This window comes from Saimiri boliviensis, chromosome 4 (assembly GCF_048565385.1).
Source record: "Saimiri boliviensis isolate mSaiBol1 chromosome 4, mSaiBol1.pri, whole genome shotgun sequence".
Classification (NCBI taxonomy): Eukaryota; Metazoa; Chordata; class Mammalia; order Primates; family Cebidae; genus Saimiri; species Saimiri boliviensis.
This window is the reverse complement of record NC_133452.1, coordinates 60,972,399-60,994,923: the sequence shown is the minus strand read 5'-3', so window position 1 is coordinate 60,994,923 and position 22,525 is coordinate 60,972,399. Positions and strand designations below refer to the sequence as shown.

The following is a 22,525-nucleotide window of genomic DNA, read 5'->3' as shown; positions in this document are numbered from 1 at the left end:
TAAATACATATTAAACTCATGCACATGTACCCAGGAATGTTTATAACAACAATGTCTGCAATTGCCCTAAACTGGAAACAACCCAATTAGCCATCAACATTAGAATAGATCAACAAGTAACTATTACAGATAAGAGATAGGTAACTATTCATATAATGAAATATCATATAGCCATGAAAATTAATGAACTACAGCAACACACAGCAACATGGATGAATCTCACGAACACAATATGGAGAAGCAGCAGCAAGACACAAAAGAACATATGCAGTGTGATCCCATTCATATGAAGATCAAAAACAGGAAAAAATGGGATTACGGTATTTAAGGATACTAAATACTGTATCCCTAAATACAGCAAACACAGAAAGCTACAAAGAAAAGCAAAGAAATCATTACCACAAAAGTTAGGGAAATGATTACTTTTAGGGAGAGAGAAGAGGGGTTTGTTGGTTTGTTTAATTAGCAACAGGGTCTCAGTTGCCCAGGTTGGAGTGCAGTGGCACCATCATGACTCACTGCAACACTGAACTCCTGGGCTCAAGTGATCCTCCCAGCTTGGCCTCTCAAAGTGCTGGGATTATACGTGTGAGCCACTGCACCAAGTTGAGAGGAGGGTTTTGATGGGGAAGGGCATTCCAGGGATTTATAGGGCACTAGTAATGTTCTGTTTCCTGATCTGGGTGATAGTTACACTTGGTTGTTCTCCTTATAATAATTCATTAAACTGTACTGTTAATTTAAATGGTTTTCAGTTTTCTATATGTATGTTATAGTTTTTTTTGTTTTTGTTTTTTTTTTTTTCTTAGACAGAGTCTTGCTCTGTCACCCAGGCTGGAGTGCAGGGGCCCAATCTCAGCTCACTGCAACCTCTGCCTCCCTGGTTCAAGCAATTCTCCTGCCTCAGCCTCCTGAGTAGCTGGGATTACAGGTGCCCATCACCATGCCTGGCTAATTTTTGTATTTTTAATAGAGACAGGGGTTTTACCATGTTGGCCAGGTTGGTCTGGAACTGTGGGCCTCAAGTGATCTGCTTACCTCAACCTCCCAAAGTGCTGGGATTATAGATGTGAGCCACTGTGCCTGATTTATATGCATATTTCTTGATAAAAAGTGAAATAAATGTATATGCTGAAGAAGGAGACAGAAGTACCATCCTCATAGATGAGGGACAAGAAAAAATATAGGTATCTTATAAAATATTTCTGTCTTTGTTTCATTTTGGTTAAGTTGAAAGATGCAAGATTAGTAACCATTTTTTGCATATGAGAGAATGAAGCAGCACTAGGTAGGATACTATTAAAGACTTCAAGACAGAATTTTCCAAGCCATCTAACATTCTCATCTTCTGAGTATTTCTTGAATGCAGAAATTAAGCAACTCTGTGACATATGAATTTTGACCTGGCGTAATTCCAATATTAATGCAAAACAATTGTGAGAAAGTGGAGAGGGACTAACTTAAAACATACATAGACAAATTAGTGTTCATACTTTTATGAGAGGAATGCAATTCTCATTGTTCTCTTGGGGATCAATTAGTTTGACAAGAATAATTTTTTTATCATATTGAGTTTATAAGAGGGAAATGGGTCAAGATGGCTGCCTCTATTGGACTGGGCCTCATGGAATTCTTCTGTCAGTAGTTTTCTTCAGATCTGATTATTTGGCAGGTAAGGAAACCAGCTTTTGCTACTTTACTCAAAGTTATCAGATCTGGGGGACTGCTGGCAGTGGTTTCTGAGGCTACTGACATTTCCTGTAGCCCTCGCTCTGCTGCCCGTCACCTGGAGAAAGGCGAGCCTGTGCCGGCCACAGCCTCTCTGTTCCCAGGCTCCACGCAGGTCATATGGACCCTACTGCTCATGGTTGTCATGACAGCCTACTCCAACAACATATTCAAATTTTCATGGCACAAGTGAAAAGAAAGGGCCCAGCTCAAACCTCATCATTTTCCCGGTTAGCAATATCCCCAGAAACTCCAAGAGGGATTTCACTTTCCATAGAGAATAGGAAGGCCTGACCCAAAGTGACTGGATTTGGTCAGTTCCCAAAACAGGATGAGGACCGCAGGGATTGTGTCTGTTGATGGAATTACGCACTTGGCTTCATTATTATTTGTTTCCAAAACACAGATTTAAAAGTCATTTTAAGTGTAAAAAAAAAAAAAAAAAAAAAAAAAAAAAAAAAAAAAACCCCTTCAGATTATACATTTGAGAAGTGAAGTTGGAAAAGGACTCTTGATGCTGTGTGAATGTGTGAGGTTCAGATGTTATGCTTTCATAAAATAACTTGTGTTTGAAGGCCTGGACACTTCCTCCTCACAGATGTCTCACTTAGTGATTTTGTAACCTATTTTGGTGGCTTCAGCTGTCTCTCCAGAAATGAGCACAGGAGCCCCTAAGGAGACACAGATACGGGCTATTAAAGGAACGTGAACTCTGCCAAGGAGTTAACAGGAGTGGAGGTAAGCCTTCCCGTTGCATGGAGCAGAGCTGCTTTCTGAGGAGAGGGAATCTGACCCCCAGCCAAAACCACTTCTCTGGTGAAAACTCCGATGGTCTCAGGACAGATGCCTTGGACATCATCTCTTGGAGTGAGCAGACGAGGCCTCACAAACTTGTCCCAGTAACACCATTAGGACCTCTACTCCGAAAGACCACCAAGTAGGGCTCAGCCAGGACCTGAACTGAGAGAAAAGTTCCTCCAACAAAGGAAAAACTTTCTTCAGAGACGATTGAACCATGGCTAATGGGTGTAGCATTCAGACTCAGATGCCCTATCTTTATAGCGGCTGTGGTAGCTTCATTTGGTACTTTTCTTTCACTTTTTCTTTGTCTACAGGTAACAGAACACAATGCAGCTGGAGAAATTAGAGCAAAGGGTTCCCTATCTTTCCATGGGACTTGCCTTTCCCCACACTCACACTCTTCCACAACGGGTTCCTCTGTCTTCTGACAGGGCAGGAGAAGCTTTGCAAGGCTGGGGACTGTCACTTAGCTCCATTTCTTTGTTTCTTTGCTTCATTCTGTGCCCCTGCTACTAGCTGATCTTTTTGCTGACTCTCTCTTGGGTCATTTACACTGTCCTAATATCAGGATCTACAGTATTTTCTATGTCACTGGAACCTTTGCCTTCCCTGGGCACTTGACGTGTGTCCTCACCTAGAGGTTTATATGTTTGTTATAAAGGATATTACAAAGGATACAGAAGAAGAGGGTATGGAGGGCAAGGTATAGGGGAAGGCGGCCTGGAGGTTCTGTGCCCTCCTGGGTACGCCACCCTGCAGGAACCTCCTTCTGGTCAGCTATCTGGTAGTTCCTATACCTGACAGTTTTCTATGGCAACGTTTGCGGACACATGTGCACAGGCCTCATACTTTGCTAGCTTGAAAATTTGAGACTGATGTTTACATCACACTTGGAAAATTGGCCAAACTTTTAATTTTTCCTCTGCTGTCTTTCGGTTTCACAAGTTTACTCCATTTTTAGACATGGCTGTGGGAGGAGCGATAATCAGATTTAATGTCCCTGGAACCCTAAATCACATCCTCTGGGGGGGGCTTTAGTACCAGGCTATTCCAGAAAACTTTACACAATAGTGGACATGCGAAACCAAACCAGGGAGACGCAGCGTATTCTGTACAGTAACGAATGGTTCCACATGGCCTTGACTTCTTTGAAGTACCGTACCAATTTTTTTTTTTTTTTTTTTTTTTTTTGACATGGAGTCTTGCTGTGGCGCCTAGGCTGGAGTGCAGTGGCACAATCTCAGCTCACTGCAACCTCTGCCTCTTGGGTTCAAGCGGTTCTCCTGCCTCAGCCTCCTGAGTAGCTGGGACTATGGGAGCCTGCCACCATGCCCAGCTAGTTTTTGTATTTTTAGTAGAGACGGTATTTCACTATATTGGCCAGGCTGGTTTCAAACTCTTGATCTCGTGATCTGCCTGCTTCAGCCTCCCAAAGTGCTGGGATTATGGGCGTGAGGCACAGTGCTTAGCCCACATCAATGTTTTAAAGTAATTTGTATTTAAAGTTCCAATTACTAGGCATTTTATTTATGTATTTATTTTTGAGAGTCTTGCTTTGTTGCCCAGGCTGGAGTGCAGTGGCACGATCTTGGCTCACTGCAACATCTGCCTCCTGTGTTGAAGTGATTCTCTGGCCTCAGCCTCCCAAGTAGCTGGGACTGCAGGAGCCTGTCACCACACCCAGCTAATTTTTGCATTTTTAGTAGAGATGGGGTTTCACTATATTGGCCAGGCTGGTCTCAAACTCCTGATCTCGTGATCTAACCGCCTCAGCTTCCCAAAGTGCTGGGATTACAGGTATGAGTCACTATGCCCAGCTTGCATTTTAAATAGATTTTCTAACAAGTGGACATAGATACATGCTCACTTCACAAGTTTTTACAAGATGAAAAATACAAAAACTAGCTGGGCATGGTGGCAGACTCCCATAGTCCCTGCTACTCAGGAGGCTGAGGAGTAGATGGACCACTTACAAAGCTCAGTGCCATTTGCTGGAGGCCAGTCAGCCAGAAGCATTGTGTTAATTCTGATTTTGTCTTCCTTTCCTCTAGAGAGATTAGTTGGAATTTACAATAGGAGTTTTTACATTTACATTAAAAATGTAGTCACAACTGTCATTCTTACTGCTGGGTTTAAAGAAAAATTGAGTACTTTGTTTCTAACTTCCTTCAGTTGACAAATGATAACATATAAAGTGTTTAGCCTGGTCCCTGTGTCTTCATGGACATAAAATCTCATTGGGAAGAAAAACAAAGAAGTATTTTGATTTCAAATCTACTCAGTTGTTTTTTATAGACTCTTGTTTCTTTCTTCTGTTTTCAAACTTCCTTTTCTTTTGTTTAAACCTATTAAGCACACTTATTTTCTGTGTCACCTTATTCTCACACCCAAGCCTTTGTGTATCTGACCTTACAGTTTTTCTGTCTGCTCTTACATGGAACCTTGCTTATTATACATTTGTGTTTTCTGATTATGATTATGGAAATTCTTTGGGACCTAGGTTCAAGATAGTCCTCCAAGAGGATGTGTCTTTCCTTCTGCCAGTTGTTAAAAGCACCACAAACTGGGGCTCATTAAGTTTTTAAAATAATTCCATGGTATCATGAATTTGGGTCATAATACAACATATGGGCCACACCATATATGAGATGGACACATGAATTCTCAAGGAAGAGTATTTTTTTATTCTGCTTTATTCAGGACTTTGATCAAGACAGACGATTTTTCCTGGGATCCTCTTCTGCAAAGCAGGTTAATCTGACATTCACCTTTACTTTGGCCCTTTGGACTCCTGGTTTTCTGGGGGAGAGTCTTCTTATTCTCCTGATCTTGGACAAGCCTGAGGATTTATCTTCTGTGTCCCAGATCCTGCACATCTGTCAAAGTAGAAGCTCAAATGGTGTTTGTCAGATTTTCTAGGAGTGTGCCCACTTCCCATCTTACTTTTGTTTTTGGTGTCTGTGAGTTTCTTGCTTTTTTGCCAGCTCAATAAAATCCATTAAAAAATTATTTTTTAAAAATCTTATCCAACTTTAGTTTTCATTGGGAAGTTTGTTCTGGTTATTTGCTCCATTGTGTTAAATGGAAACACTTTAAAAACAAGATTAGATAATGTATAATCAGTTGCTAAGCAGAGTCGAGGTAAAGTTTCTCCAGTGCTTTTGTTTCCTTTACTTTCTGTTCAGAACAAATCTTCCTCTCAGAATGCAAGACAGTGCCTGGAGTGGAGTAGGGGCAATGGTGTGCTGGCAGACTGGCCCTCTGAAAGAAGAAAAGGAAAGAAAAAAAGAAAGAAAGCAAGCCTTGATGGTTAGCATTTGCCAGTTTCTGTGGTGTAAATATTCCCCTAATAGTTCATTTCAAACTACCAAGGGATGGGCACAGTCATCTCTCCTGAACTGGAGTGGGTCAATTCCACCATGGAGGTAGAAGATACAAATCAGGTGGCTAAGTCACCCAGAGATTAGTGGGGACAGCCTGATGACAAAGAGGTGAACTAACTAGAGCACATCCCACCTGTTGCCCTGTGGATATAATGCCAGTGTTACCGTATCTTCCAATTTCTCAACAAGAGCTAGAAATCCAGCTTTTAGGTGAAATCTCTTCCTTTTTTTTTTTTTTTTTTTTTTTTTTTCAGGCGGAGTTTCACTCTTGTTACCCAGGCTGGAGTGCAATGGCGCCATCTCGGCTCACCGCAACCTCCGCCTCCTGGGTTCAGGCAATTCTCCTGCCTCAGCCTCCTGAGTAGCTGGGATTACAGGCACACGCCACCATGCCCAGCTACTTTTTTGTATTTTTAGTAGAGACGGGGTTTCACCATGTTGACCAGGATGGTCTCGATCGCTTGACCTCGTGATCCACCCTCCTCGGCCTCCCAAAGTGCTGGGATTACAGGCTTGAGCCACCGCGCCCAGCGAAATCTCTTCCTTTTAAGTGTTGGCAACAGACTAAGAAATTTTTTTTAAGAGATGGATTTTTTTCTCTGACACTCAACCTGGAGTGCAGTGGCACAATCATATTTCACTGCAGCCCTGAATTTCTGGGCTCAAATGATCCTCCCACCTCAGCCTCCCAAGCACCTGGGACGATAGGTGCATGCCACCATACCTAGCTAATTTTTAAAGATTTTAGATATGGGGGTCTTGCTATGTTGCTCAGGCTGGTCTTGAATACCTGACCTCAAGAGGTAAAAAATTTAAAAACCACCAGAGAGAGCGAAAACTAACCCTATTGGGGCAGATTTGGCCAGATAACCACTACCGTTAGACAGGCTGGGGAAGTGCCTCAGTTATGTTTGCTTATCTGGTTCCAGCCCCTTTTTTTAAGGCCCGTTTTTGGAGAGGCAGTGCAGTGTTGGGGAGGAGGAGAATATGCCATAGATTCAGAATCCTGTTACAATCCTGGGCCTGCCACTCACTGTGTGACCTGAGGCAAATCCTGGTTAAAGGAGAGGGATGGTCCCTGCTGGGGTAGGTTGTTCGAGAAATAAACCAAGATGTTTTGTGTATGGAAGCTGTCCCCTCTGTGTAGTCAGTTAATGGCTCTGTCCTCATTCTAAGCAGGAACCAGAGTCAGAGCTGAAGGCAAACACTGGCGTGTGCAGCAGAAAAACCTCTATCTCAGGGTTCTCATCCTTCACTGCCTTAGATTCACCTGGAAAACATTAAAACAAAAACAAAAACAATGCCACACCCTACCCTCAGAAATTCTAATTCAGTTGGTTCAAGGTGGAGCCTGGACATGACTATTTTTAAAGCACCCCCTTCTATTCTAATACTAAGTGCTTTCGATTCATAATTTCAATTATCCCAATCCTTCCAACAATCTTAGAAGGTATTCTCATTTTAAGGATGAGGACCTGAGGCTCCATGGTTAAGTGATATCCCAAGGTCACATGGCTGCTAAATGAGGAATCAGACTTAACCTCAGAGCCTGAATTCTTAACCCCCATGCCACTTAGCACTATTGTACATATCTCACCTGGTCTTTGTAAGGTCCAAGCACTGCAAATAAAGTGCTTAGTTCAGGACCTGCAACTTATTGACAAATAAAGGTTGGGTAATGACAAGTATTACCTCCTATTACCAAAACAGAGCATTCTTCCCAATTTCTCTTCTATCCAATTCCATTTCAAGTAAATATTCACTCGATTTTAGAACCCCCCCCTTTTTTTTTAAACCCTGATTGCGTACACACTTGCCCTCCAAATGTACCACAAACAGTCATTGTAAGCATCCCCTAGGACGCTTTGCCAGGTTTGTCATGCCTGAGGAAAGGGGAAGAGAGAGGACAGGAGCTGCAGATACTTGTGGAGAGCATGGTGATGAAACCTGTCTGGAATGATGCCCCAAAGGGCGAGCCACAGCTCACAGCTCTTTGGTACACAGTGTTCAATAAACATGTGCTGCATGAGGGTAGTTTGCTGAGGAGAGGGGAAGCAGAGAAAGGGACTAATGAGGGTGTCAGATATAGATGAGGGAGTGGCTTTAGGCCTGAATATTCAGGAATATTTCTTCTTTCTTTCCAGATGGATCACATATTTGTTAGGAACCTCATCCTACTGGTTTCCTGTCTTCATTGAGATGGATATAGAAACCAACCCAAGAGGAAAATGCACACTTGCTGAGGGGCAGTAGGCTCATTTCCTGGAATATGGGCTCTGGGGTCAGAGGGAGGCTCCAGATGGCCTAGGCACAAGGAGAACCGGGCTAGGACACAGGTGCTGAGTGGTGCACCCTCAGAGGGCAAGCCCTGGCATCTACTACAAATCCCCTCACAACTAGATGATTGAAATGGGGAATTTACAGAGCTTACTTAGGTAAACATCTTAAATTTTGTCCCTCCAGTGACTGGATTTGCAAAATACAGTGAATGATCACCAACTTAAATTATTAATAGAAATAAATAGGGTATAAAATTGGTCAATAAGAGGTGGGAAAAGTTTTGACCAAAAATTCTACCTCAAAGGTAATGCTGGCATTTCCTCTCAATTAACAGCCATAACCTATGGTAGGAAGAAATGGAGAAGGAACAAGGAGGCCTATAAGAGGAAGGCAAAGGTCGAGGCAATTTGTGGCTGAAAGAGAACAATTTCTGAGATTCAATCTCTGAGTTCTCAAAGCTTTGCCCATATGCGAGAATTACAAGTGTAAGGTGCACATTACAAAGCTGCAAGTTTATAGTCACTTCCATCTGAAGTTTTTCGATCTTCAATTCATTTGAAACTTATCCAACACTCTACGTAGACCTCTTCTAATTGTCTTCTACTGCTTTTTTTTCCTTTGTGGGGGGAGCCGGAGGACAGAGCCTCACTCTGTCACCCATGCTGGAGTGCAGTGGTACAATCATGGCTCATTGCAGCCTTGACTTCCTGGGATCAAGCGATCCATCCTTGCAGCTCGGCCTCCCATAGCTGAGACTTCTTGTATTTTTTGTAGACACCCGGGTTTCATCGTGTTATCTAGGCTGGTCTTGAACTCCTGGGCTTAAGGGATCCTCTTGCCTAGGCCTCCCAAAGTGCTGGGATTACAGGTGTGAGCCACTGCGCCCGGACTTCTACCACTTTCAAACTTGCAGGATTTAACTTTCTAACATGTCTTATACCTGCAAGTACACGTCTTAAACCCCCAAGCAAGCTCTTTGAGGGAAATGGCTTTATCATGTGCCTGCCCCCTATTCCTCACCGTGAAGTTCACAATGCTCTGTTAATCCACTAAATTTTTGACTCCTCAACTCTCTTGGAATGTCCCTGGGATATGCGTTCTGTAAATGGACACTCAACATGTTTATAGTGAAAATCTAATGGCTGAGAGCCCAGCCACTGTAAACACATTCTTTCAACTTTTGCAGGTCTGCACTCTAATGACAAGATTGCTTAGATTTAGAGAAGAAAACGTGTGGATTTCTTCTACAGTGTTGTAAGTATTAAAAGCCAGCAACGGAAAATTCTTATAATTTTATGCTGCATCACGATGGGCGGCCCCGGGTGATGTAGCTCCCAGTCCTTCGTGCAAAGCTGAATACCAGCATTTAACTACCACCATCCCCAACCAGCACCCCAAGCACTGACACTTGAAGTCGAGTTGTGGTCGTACATCACCGTCCACACTCCCAGCATATAAACCATACAAACTCGGAGCTTCTCTGCGGGACAGGCCTACAAGGAGAGGAGAGGTGCCTCAAGAGGAGCAACCGCAGTAAGCAGTCAGAGTCCCCTTCCTCAGACTTCCCCTTCCAAGGACAACCCGAAATAGCAGAAGCGCATTTGTACGTGGGCAGACCCACATGACCACGAGACAGGCACATGTGAACTGGGGGCATTCGGTACAAGGGAGCGAGGACACAGGGCACGTAGGGTGCTGAGGGTCCACCTCGCGGCCAAAGTATGTGTGCCAGTGAGTGTGTGCGCGTGTGAGATCTACTCCAGAACCCGTCGCCGAGGACTGGCGCGGCCTCCTGGGCGAAGTCAAGCAGAAGGCTTTGTTCCCTGAATGAGAATGCGGGAGCCGAGATGGGCGCAAAGACGGCGGCGGGAAACCATCGTCTCCGCCGCGGCTGCGGCAGCGCGCGAAACTCTCAATCAGCTTCTCTGGCCCGAGCCGCCGGCTACACCAGCAGCGCGCAATGGGGACAGCCCAGCTGCCTCGTGAGCACCGCCCGAAGAGGCCGCGCCGCGGGGCCCGCCGCGTCCCCCAGCCAGCGCGGGCGGCCCCACGCGCCCGCCACTCGGCCGCGCAGCCAGCGCCACATTCCATTTAAAAATAACACCCACGTGCGCTGGTAAACAAGCGCGCGGCTCCTCAGGCCGCGCGCCCGGGCCCAGCGCGTGCGGCGCGCGCCCGCACTCCTCCCGCACGTGTCGGCCGGCGCCGCTCAGTCCCCGCCCCCTCGGCGGGTCGCGCCCCGCCTCCGAGCCCCCAACCGAGGGCCCGCTGCTCTGGGCCCTAGAGCCCCCTGCCAGCAGGCGCGCCCCGCCGAGTGCGTGGCAACTTTCCGCCCCGACGCCTCCTTGCTGCGGCCGTACCCACCACCCCAGGTCGGCTCCCTTCCTCCCTTCCGCTGTCCTCTCGCATTCCCCCCCGCCCCGAAGCCTCCCATCGTCAGCGCGCGAAGGATTGGTTTCTGGTGCGCCCTCTCCCTTTTTCTCTCTCCTCTCCTTCAAGCCTTAGAATTTTACTCGATTGTTTATTATTTTCCGGGGGGCGGGGGCGGGGGGCGGAGAGGGGCGTCTGGGGCCTGGAGACTGGTGGCCGCGGCCAGTCAGCGCGCGGCGTGCTTTGACGAGTAAGCGGCGCAGCGAATGGCGACGCGGCGGAGAGCTCCGGGGTCACGCGCGTGTGAAGACGATGACATCATCTGTTTGTACGCGTCGAACTAGCTTGGTGCAGGGGCGGGGCCGCGCGTCACTTGAGTGACGGGTGCTGCGCAAAGCCCGGAGCCCGGAGTTAGCGGGGCGGGCTGGCTCCTGCGTACGCTGGGCTGGACCTTTGTGTATGGGGGTCATTGCAGAGCCCGCTTCTACACTGAGCTATCTCCCGTGCCTTAGAACTTTTTTTTTTTTTAAAAGGTATTTATGAACTACAGTGTCTACACTTGGTGTGCATGTCGCGTGTACTGCATTCGTAGAGTACAAATAAACGATTTGGGGCACGGATCGTAGAATAAGGACTTGGGCAGATGTTTTTCTAAGCCTAAAGGAATCCGCCTTTTCCGAAAAGTCAAAAATGCACACTTCGCGGTTTTGTCGTGCCTTACAAATTAAGACTAAAATAATTTTTCACTTCTCAATCTGCTCTTGAATGTAGGACGGGGGGGGGTAGGGAATTTGCATTTCTTCCGGAGTTAGTTACACCTCTCCCCCGTTTGCTATGGAACCCATGAAAAGTGAAACACGACTGTGGTCCACCGTCTAAGATGAGAGACTCAGTGTAAACCTTTTGGTGCCTGATCGCATCTGTGAGCATTGGCTTATCGAAGTTGTGCAGGCACCAACATCTTCGCCGTTCGGTATTTCCACGCCGCTGTAACCCTGGCCATCTGCGGTCAGCATCTTATCTCGGGTGTTACCTGGTGTCGGGTTCTAACCGGGAACCGGACACCGTGGTGAGCCCAGAGCCCGGCGAGCGGACGCGCAGGCCGGGGACCCGTGGTGCCAGGCGCCCTGCCTGGAGTCGGGGAGGCCAAGCCGCTGCGCTCCTTGGAGCGTCCGGGGCTTCGCGCTCCTGCCGCTCCCTCTTCTCCCTTCTCTCCGCGGTCTTCTCTCGGGCCAGCGCCGCGCTTTGTTGTCGTTGAGGCTCTCGGGAGGGAGGAGCAGCCCAGCGGGGACGACAGCAGGAGCCCGCCGAGTCCCTGCCCACGGCGCGCGCCCGGACGCCCACGCCCGCAGCCCCGCGGACCCGGGCCGCGCAGGCGCGCGCGAGCTCACACACGCGCACTCACGCACGCCCGCCGCGCGCCCAGCCTACCGCCCAACCCTCCCCCTGGGCGGGGACCCGCCCGCCGTCAGCTTAGGTTGAGGCGCCCTGCGTGTGTCTATAACTTTGTGCTGCTGCCGCGGCCGCCCTGCTCGTGAAAGGGAGGAGGAGGAATGTGGAAGGCGGAGGCGCGCGAGCTGACAGGCGGTTCCTCCGGCGGGCTGCGGCGACGGCCCGAGCGCTTCTCCTTCTCCGAGGTTGCGCGCCCCCTCCTCGCGGTGCCCCGGGCCCGCGCGGGATCGTGCATCGTCCCGCCGCGTCCCTGAAGGGAAGGAAGCGAGGTAGGCGCCGGAGCCGTGCAGCGGGCGGCCGCCTTCCCGGTGACTCCGGATCTGCTTGCGAGCTGGGCCGGGCGCTTCCCTTTCCCCTCCCTGAGCCGCGGTTTGCGCGCCCCCCGTCTCGCCCGCTAGTGTTTTTAAAGGACTCGAGGGAAGAGGGAAACTGTCAAGATGGCAGCAGCGGGAGCAAGGAGGTGATGAACGTGCTGGTCCGGGTTTTCTGGCAGCCCGGGAGACTTGGCGCTTCCCGACCTGTTGGAAGATTTATGTGCCGACTCGCTCCCTCCCCCGGATCCTGACTGGGAAGGGGGCGGAGGGGACGACGTCCGCGAGAATACCAACCACTCAAAACCCCGAAGTGGCCGTCCCCGCCGGGCTCGACTCTCTGCGAACACCCGCTGGGGTGCTACTCCCCCTTCTTTCCGTCTTTCCTTTATTTTTCGGAAGTGACAAGGGCCCATCTGCCCCCAGACCCGCGTTCGTCCTCAGGCCCGCGGGCGAAGAGGGGAGAGGGAGCTGCCCGCGCAGTCCCCGGGCTCGGGCCACTCGGCTGATTGCGGAATGACAGGGGGGTCGCGGAGGCGGCAGGGCCGGGAAAGGGGAAAAGAGCCGAAGACCACACAAGACTTGAGCGGCGGCGCCGCGGGAGGCACTAGAGCGAGCCCGAGCGAAATATAAACAAACGCACGCACGCCCGAGCTCGGGCTCTGACCGCGGCTCGGCTGCGCCAGCACCGGCCGCTGCCCGCTTTAAAGGCGCGGCCGCCCCTCCCCCGGGTGCCCCTCCCCCTTCTCCCCGCCCCGCCGCCTAGCCCGGGAGGGACTTGCGGCTGGGCGGCGGGGGGAGGGGGCTGCCCCGCGCGAGGCCGTCGATTCGCTCGCAGCTCCCCCGCGGCCTGGCCGGGGGGCGGTGTCTGCTGCGCCAGGTTCGCTGGCCGCACGTCTCCAGGTCCGCCTGTTACTGGTAGGCGGGCGCGGCGCGGCTGTGAGGCGGCAGTGGCGGGCGAGGACTCGCTGAGGACTGGGCTCCGGCCCGGGATAACCAACTCTCCTTCTTTCTCCTTTCGTGCTTCCCCAGGAGGCGGCAGCGGCGCCCGGGAGCCGGAGCCTTCGCGGCGCCCACGTTCCTTCCCCGCCGCACCCCGCCCCGGCGCGAGAGGAGAGCGCGAGAGCCCCAGCCGCGGGCGGGCGGGCGGTGAAGATGGCAGAGGCACCGGCCTCCCCGGCCCCGCTCTCTCCGCTCGAAGTGGAGCTAGACCCGGAGTTCGAGCCCCAGAGCCGGCCGCGTTCCTGTACGTGGCCCCTGCAAAGGCCGGAGCTCCAAGCGAGCCCTGCTAAGCCCTCGGGGGAGACGGCCGCCGACTCCATGATCCCCGAGGAGGAGGACGATGAAGACGACGAGGACGGCGGGGGCCGGGCCAGCTCGGCCATGGCGATCGGCGGTGGCGGGAGCGGCACCCTGGGCTCCGGGCTGCTCCTTGAGGACTCGGCCCGGCTGCTGGCACCGGGAGGGCAAGACCCCGGGTCTGGGCCAGCCCCCGGGGCGGGTGCGCTGAGCGGGGGTACGCAGGCACCGCTGCAGCCTCAGCAGCCTCTGCCACCGCCGCAGCCGGGGGCGGCTGGGGGTTCCGGGCAGCCGAGGAAATGTTCGTCGCGGCGGAACGCCTGGGGAAACCTGTCTTACGCGGACCTGATCACCCGCGCCATCGAGAGCTCCCCGGACAAACGGCTCACTCTGTCCCAGATCTACGAGTGGATGGTGCGCTGCGTGCCCTACTTCAAGGATAAGGGCGACAGCAACAGCTCGGCCGGCTGGAAGGTGCGTACCCACCCCTGGCTGGCGGCTGGACCCGCCAGGCCTCTTGCGCAGCGCGAGACGCGCCTTGGATTTGTTGGAGCGCGCCTGCGGGCTCCAGGGCAAGCGGGGTTGGCAGGGGAAGCCTCCGCTGTGAGGTTTTGGGGGTTCTCTGACCCCCGGAGTAAGGGTACCTGGGGACGGCCTCGGACGGGAGAAAGAGGCTCCCCACAAGCCTAGGGCATGGCCAGGTGAGGAGAAGGGGTCAGGGGACGCCGGCGAGGGAAGGGCAAACGGACAGGAGTACGTTTGCTGTATTCTCAGGACAGCGTCGAAGAGGTAGGTCCGGAGCCACTTTTGAGTAGAGTTTACCTTGGTGGGGATCTGTTTTGGGCACTGTGAGTGGAGTGAAGGATATGGGGGAGTGTTTCGTATGCAGTGTCCGGAGGAGGGCTTGGATGTATGGTTTTTCGTCTGTCACAGGAATATATTGTGTCGTCACTAGCTGAATAAGAACCTTTGAGGTCCAAGTTTCAGCTTGCAGGTGTTAACTCCCACAGGCTCATCGATCCCATTAGAAAAAGCAGTGGTTGCAAACCTCTTCTGGACGGCTTTCTTTCCTTGCCTACATTGACACCTTTTCTTCTCAGAGATATCACTCCAGTAAACCTGCTCCTAACTAGCTTCTGAAATGTTCTGGGGCCTCGAACCGGCTGGCCTGGCCACCTCTATCCAGAGTGGCCGCACCCGCTGCTCCCGGAGAGGCCTGGACTCTGGCACTGCTGGGGGGAGGGGCTTGGGTGTAGGGGACTAGGGGTCTGTGCCTCATTCACTCTGGCGGTTGGGAGGTTTGGGGGCTGGGCTGGGCCGTTAATGGCTTCTACCTGTAAATGAACCCGAAGAGACACTCTCTACCGTTCCTTTTCATTCTCTTGGGGCACGGGACACGTGGTAGGGAGAGAGGTGTGGAAAGGCCTATGATGTAATGACTTCCTGCAGTTGGGTATCCAAAGAGATTTAACTCCTCTGCCCCTGCTGGGCTGCTGATATCCAGCTGCTTTGCTCTTCCTAGGCACCTCCCTTACCCCTTCTCCCAAGATAGTAATGTGTCAGCCAGTACCAGGCCAAAGAGTCCTGTGCAATTGGAGATACACATCTCTTATCAGCTGCTCCTATTTGCAATTTAGCTTAGTTTTTCTTTCTTTCTTTCTTTTTTTCTTTTTTTTTTAAGTGAAAAAGGTAGTTGCTTCCTCCTTTCCTTCCTTCATTGTCATTGGGGAGCCCTCTGTCTTCCTGGGTTTCAGGAGGTATAAAAATAAGAACAGTTTAATCTTAGTGGAGAATTGAATGAAGGAGGAGGCTGTATATGAAAAAGCTGAAGAACTTAATGTAGAGAATGTTTTATTTTGCTTTTTGAAAGTCCTTGCAAAGTTAAATACGGCTTGTATCAGAGAGGCTTTATTTAGATACTTTAAAAGCAAAACGTGTGCTTTGATATTAATCCACAAATCTGTCTCATTTCTTTTAACAAATGCTAACATTATGAGTCTTATATTTGGTCTAATTTTATTATAAAAGGATGCCCATTCTATGCTATGAGAGTTCTTTACAGAAAGGATGAAAGTTAGACAATTCCATTTGAAAAGAGCACTAGTGCATTATCTTTTAAAACTCAGTTGCCAAGTGGATGGGGAGGGTTAATCTCAGTGTATGGTATCAGGAAGCAGGTGAGTGGATCTGAGGACCTGAATTTGGGAGTTTGAAATAGTTTTTAGATTTCTCACACTTGAAATGTAGTCTTGCATGTTTGAATTTGGTGTAGAGAATATGTTAGTGAAAAGTTAGCTTACTTTTAACTTAGTTAAAAAGTTAACGTAGGAAGGGGTTTTCACCTTTCCTATGATTTTTAAGATTACAAAAATAATTTCACAAATAATATTTGTTATTGTATTTATGCTCAAAGATAAGTTGAGTGAATTTTATTTTATGGGGGAAGATTTACATGAGAAAATGGTATTACCAAAAGTAGCCACAAATTGAGATTGGGCTACTTTTATTTTCATATAGTGTGTAGGACTTGCAATACAGATTTTGGGCCTAGTCATAAACTTTATGGTTTCATGTCATGACCATTTTTTTGTCTCATGGTTTCTTTTACCCCTTTCTGCTATCTCATCCCTCTTCAACTAAAATCTTATAAAATGCTGTAAATAGAAATTCTCAAGGCTTAATATGTTTAATACAGGGCACACATTTTATGATTCTTTTTACCTTAACATTTTTTTTTTAACCAATTCCATTCCTGAGTGTCACATGGCAACTGATCCTTGAAGACTAAAGGGATATAATTTTGTTAGGGTTTTTATAAGATGACCTTCATCAAAAGATGAAGCCATGCAGGAACTTTCAAATCTTTGATGAGGGAGAAGGCCCTTTGAAATTGGGGCTGGTTTCATATTCTGATTATGACTAATAGGCAACCTTTTTTTTTTGTTCTTGTGGTTTAGTGGGAGTGGAACAAGGGAAAAGGGAGAGGTCAGGGGCTAATTGTGACCCATTTCCATGCATCCAGGTTTAGGAGTTGATTCTTGTTATGATTAGTCATTTTGGAATCATGCATGTGCATTTAAACCACACTACTTTCATTCTGAGTAATGTATGAGAATTTTTAACTTCCAAAATGTCTAGAATTCAGGTTAACATCTCTTAGACATGTGTGCAGAGTCTAGGCCTTAACTTCTTTTGAGGCTATTCGGGCCATTGCTTTATGAGACCTTGTAACCAAAATTATCACCCTAACATCATAAAATGAAAGAATTAGAAAAGAGGGTTTGGAGATCGGAATCTAAACCAGTGGTTCTCAGCCCTGGTTGCATGTTTGAATTACCTTGGAACTTTTGAAAAGTACAAATACCCAGAGAATTTGATTGAATTTGGCTTCTGTGCAGCTTAATATTGATTTTTTTTTTAAGTTTCTTAGGTATTTAAGTATTCTAACATATAACCAGGATGAAGTTTTCTGATCTAGTTCAACCCTTTATTTTATTGGTGAAAAACCTGATTTTTGGAGAAGTTAATGACTTTCTTAAGATCACACAACTAGTTAATAGAGAGGTAATTAGTAGCCACAATTCTAGAGGTGTGTGTTCTCCATTTTCTTCTTTAAATTGATCTTTTTTTAAAGGTCATGTTTTAGGTAATGGAGAATCTTACATAAGTAGAGAGGTTGCTTTCCTGAAAGTCGTATTTGCCTCTTAGTCTAAAAACATGTTATTATTTCAACATCAAAAGGATGGGCAAATGTAGATGGAGGCTGAGTGAGTGTATCATGTTTGTATAGCTGTCTGTGCCTGTCAGTAGGGTTACTTAGGAACTATGAAGTGATAAAAGGGGCAAGAAAGATAGCATTTTAACAAAAGGAGGAAGCTCTTGGTTACTTCAATTTGTCAGATGCACACTATGTCAGGGAGAAGGATGATGGCTATCTCACAGGTTCCCTTACCTCAGGCATTAAAGTAGAAATGAATAATCAGATGTGGTTAAGAGGGGAAAAGGTTACATTTCCTTTAATTCAGATTAAGCTTGCACTGCACCCATGATTGAACAAGTGAGTTCTCTCAGTTCCTCTTGTCTTGGGGAGACCTCTGAGGACTCCAGGGTTTACCTGGAAGGCCTGTCTGTTTGTCACTTATTTCCTTATACGCCCCACACACTTGCTTTTCCCATGGGTCAGGGCATAATCAAATAAGCCGGACTGGAGTTTCTGTAGTGGTTCTCATAGTTTCACAAATGTGAGGGATACTGTGTTAAGATTTCTGCTGCTGCTCCTCCAGAGGATAATTCTTCAAGAGTCTGAGTCTTCTTTCATGTAAGAATGTGTACTGTTAATGGCTTCTTGCCAAGGTTAAAAGATGAGGACTGACCTGTCACATAATGCTTATTTATGTCCTCACTGTTTCTGTTCTTTAGATTAATACATCCAGTTCCTTTTCAACATACTGTATTAGGAAAATGTTATTTTAACTGCAACTCTTAATTTTTTTCTAAATTTTAAAATGACTAAGTCATAATAATTTCATGTTGGCTTATAATCTTGACCTCGGTCACCTTTTGGAGCAACTCACGAAAAGGCCAGTTACAGTCGTGTGTGAAGAATCTGTCTGCTTGCTGGCCCATGTTGCCAGAATGTCGTTTTGTAATTTCCTTTGGCAATAGTGTCTTCGTCAGTGATTCTCAAGTAATATACTTCCTCTTTCTACAGCCCCAGTACACTAGAGGGACTGTTTTTCCTCTTTCTCAAAGCTGTGTCATTGACCTCTGAAGTGAAGAAATTGGCCCTTTTTGACTTTGATCTGTGAGTCCCATGTAACAGAGATACTTTAAAAAAGAAGCTAAGTGTGTGTTTTGATATATTTATCTCCTTCTTAGAAAATGAAATGAAACTACAGTGGACTTATTTTTAGGAGATTTTAGGAGGGTTCTCATTTTAAGAAAATGATACCATACAAGAATATCTTGTAGTTAAAGTTTTTAGTACTCTGTTGTGATTCTTACTTAAAACCTGCAAGATATTTTTATTTGGAAAATTAATGAAGAGACCTTGTCTCACTAAGAAGTCATTTAATTTGGTCTCGCAAAAGTTTACCATCCTCATGGAAAATGCAAAGATAAGGCTGTTTAGGTTGGAGCCCAGGTGTTTGAGACCAGCCTGGGCACATAGCAAAACCCCATCTTAATTTTTTTTTTTTTTTAAGATTGTTTAGGCCTGTACATTCTGGTGGGTTGCCCTGCTTACCCGTACCTGGGGCATCACATTCCAGATTACCAGAAATAAAGAGAATATGGAATTTATTTTGTTTGTATACCCACTTATTTTGCCTGTGGGGACAGACTTGACCCTATTCTCAACTCCTCGTTTCTCTCCTTTTCCTACATCACAAATTGAGGGGGCCTTAGGAGCCACTTCACCTTTTTGGTACTAAAAAAAGAGCTGGGGATCATAAATACAAAGATGGGTTGATATCAGTGGGTGTTAGAGCTGGTATACAGTAAGTGAATAAAAGAGAAAAACCCTTTTTACCCATTTGCATCACATCCTGTTTCATGTATTCAACAACTGTTTATCAAAGACATGCTGCTTGCAGAGCATTCTGTCAGGACCTAGGGATATAGTGGTAGCACAAGGCAGATAAAGAAAGTTCCAGTTCACTCACAGGAGTTCCTATTTTGATCGAGGAGACAAAGAATAAGCTGTAACATATCTGTGCTTTGTGAACTTGTCATCGCTGCCTATTCCCATCGCATTTTTTTACATCTGTATTTCTGCTTTCTCTAGTACTTCAACTCTGCTAAGAAGTTGCTGGCAAACGGCAAATTTGGTGTCGGGCGTGGCTTGGAGCTGGCATTTAACTCTCTGCAGATCATTTTGAGCTTGCTTTGGAGATGCAAAGCCACTGTACAATGGCTCCTGTGAATTGGGTCTGTTTGGGAGAAGCTTTGGTTTTCCAGGCTCCACCTGGATTAGTTAGAGCACATCTTTGGCCCTGAACTGATGTGGGATCCCCAGTTCTGTCTCCCAGGGCTTGATGTAGATCTGGCCTTCCTCTGGAATGGATATGGAACCTTGATGCCACCGACTCATCTGTATTACTTGTTGCCTAAGACTCAGAACTAAAAGAGATCTTAAAGATCGTCTAACTACTTTATTTTGGAGATGAGGAACATGTGAGTGACTGGTTCAGGGTTCCACAGCTAGCAGGGGTGGAGTTACGGGTGTGTCTAACTGGTGCAGTGACTCATTCCTATAATTTTAACACTTAGAGAGGCCAAGGCAGGAGGATTTCTTGAGGCCAGGAGTTTGAGACCAGCCTGGGCAACAAAGTGAGACCTTGTCACTACCAAAAATATATATATATATTTTATATATATATATATATATATGATAATATATTTATATAATTATAAAATTTATATATATTATATGAAAAATATATTTTATATAATGTATCATGTTATACATTACATGTATATATTATATATGTTACGTGTATGTATTTTATGTATTACGTATATATATTATATATTACATATATATATTATGTATGTATATATTAGGCCCAGTGCGGTGGCTCATGCCTGTAATCCTAGCACTTTGGGAGGCTGAGGCTGGTAGATCACCTGAGGTCAGGAATTTGAGACCAGCCTGACCAACACGATGAAACCCTGTCTCTACTAAATACAAAAAATTAGCTAGGTGTGGTGGCATATGCCTGTAATCCCAGCTACTCGGGAGGCTAAGGCAGAATTGCTTGAACCCAGGAGGCGGAGGTTGCAGTGATCTGAGACTGCGCCATTGCACTCCAGCCTGGGCAACAAGAGCGAAACTCTATCTTAAAAAAAAAATTAGCGCAGTTGTGGGGGTGCATGCCTGTTGTCCCAGCTACTTGAGAGACTGAGACAGGAGAATCCCTTAATCCCAGGAGTTTGAGACTGCAGTGAGCATGACTGCACCACTGCACTCCAGCCTGGGTGGCAGAGTGAGACCTTCTCTTTTTTTTTTTTTTTTTTAAAAAAAAGAGTGTCTCAGTACCACTGTACTACAGTGTCTGCTGCCTACCATTGTGGTTTCACAGCTGTTCATGTCAGTGTTGTTTGCCTCAAGTTCTGCAAGCTCTTACTTCACTTGCTGTCTTCTGCTTCTCCTCCCCTTTTCTAGGCTGTCACACACTGGAGTCACTATGTTTCTCCTTTTGTGTTCTCTATCAGCACTCTCAACTGACCTTGCTAAAAATGCCTTTTCTTTCAACACCACTTACCCTGCCCACCCCATGACTCCTACCTGTTTATTTTGTCATTTTCCTGCAACTCTTGAATATTTTTAAGCACAGTGTAAGAAGCTCAAAATTAGGGAATGTGTCTGCCAGACAAGTGAGTGTTTCTAATATTTGGAGCTACTTTTTGGTTTATATAATCAGCTCACACGGATAGCCTTAGTTTTGGGGCAGTGGCTCAGGAATGAGCTGGTGTCATGGGTGAAGTCTTTTGGGTATTTGCAGCTCTGAAGGTGGCATCAGCCTTAGACCTCCTAGCATCGATGTTGATGTGATGTGGAGTAATTGTGAGATGATGCTGTGCTATCTGGGGTTTCTTGCAGTGCCTTGTTACCCAATGCATAAGTCGCTGAAAACTCCGTAAGTGTCCATCACTACCTACCACAGAAACTGAAGGAGGAGTGATCTTGGGATGACCTTGCGTTAAGAGAAAAATGAAATCAATCTTGCCCTCTGTATGTATACCCCACCGTATGCAATGTCAACATGCGCTGTCCAGAAAGTCATCATAGAATTGTTTTGCCTAAAGTTTATTTTACCCACTTATAGGAAAAAAGGTGTTATGTAAAACCTTAGTTTGTAATGTTCTTCATTTTGCGGCAGAAGTCCCAAATGTACTTCAAGTTTTCTGTCCTTGGATTGGGAAACAGAAGTCACGTATGAAAGGAAAGGAGATAGCAGGCAGTCTTTGAGATGAACTATTTCAGGACCAGTCTGCAGCTCTTCCAAGTTAAGAGTTCTAAATAGGTGGTTAGGCTGGTGGTGATGATAGAAGACCCCAGTTCTGACTGCATCATTGCCCAGACAGACCCAGTATCTTTCACCATTTTATTCTTGACCAAACGACATTCATTTCCCAGTGTCTCAGTCTCCCCTAAAGGAAAAAGAACTACAATAGTAGGCATCCATAGAGTGCTGTGATGTATCACTCTTGGTTAAAATGGAAATGTTTGATTGAAGTGTGTTTCAAGCCAGGCTTTTCTACAGTTCACTTGTTCTGCTTTTCACTCCTGATTTTTTGAGGTTTTAATCTTGAGACATTTTCTCTTCAGTGCCTCAGTTATTATTATGGAATAACATGGTAAGTGAAGAGGACTAACTTCTCTGCTGGGCTGTGGTTCTTTTGGTAATTCCGCTACTCCTGGGTCATTGCCTGAGGTGAGGAAGCCAGGTTATCTTTTGGAGGCTCGTCACACCTTGGTGTCCAGATGTGCCCTAAAACTGCAGTGGAGAGGTGAGCACAGAGTAAAGAAAACATGTGGCACATGTGTAGGGAGCAAGGCTGGAGCAAGAAGTAAACTCTCCCCCAAACAGACAAATAGCATACATTAGCTTCATTCTGGAGTGAACCTGTAGTAAATCCAAGAGAGATGTGTTGGGCAGTTTTCAGTATGTGTTAGGGTATTCCTTTGAAGACCATTAGGGGGTGGGGGGCAGGTAGAAGAATCCACATCATATTTTCCCTTATGTATGTTTAATCTTAAATTTTTAAATTTTTTATTTGAGACAAGGCCTCGCTCTGTCACCCAGGCTGGAGTGCAGTGGCACAATCATAGCTCTCTACAGCTTCAAACTCCTGACTCACTCTCTAGAGAGCTATGATCCTTCTGCCTCAGCCACC

The 22,525-nt window shown here is 47.0% G+C and overlaps 1 protein-coding gene across 1 annotated transcript in view; it reads left to right on the top strand.

Moving 5' to 3' along the window:
- Positions 1–13,114: 13,114 nt before the first annotated feature.
- FOXO3 (forkhead box O3) overlaps positions 13,115–22,525 on the top strand; it is a 125,633-nt gene continuing 116,222 nt past the window's right edge. Inside the window, exon 1 of the mRNA XM_074397634.1 lies at positions 13,115–14,098. Within this exon, the coding sequence (XP_074253735.1) occupies positions 13,481–14,098 (618 nt within the window). The 5' untranslated portion in view covers positions 13,115–13,480. The remainder of the gene's footprint in view (positions 14,099–22,525) is intronic.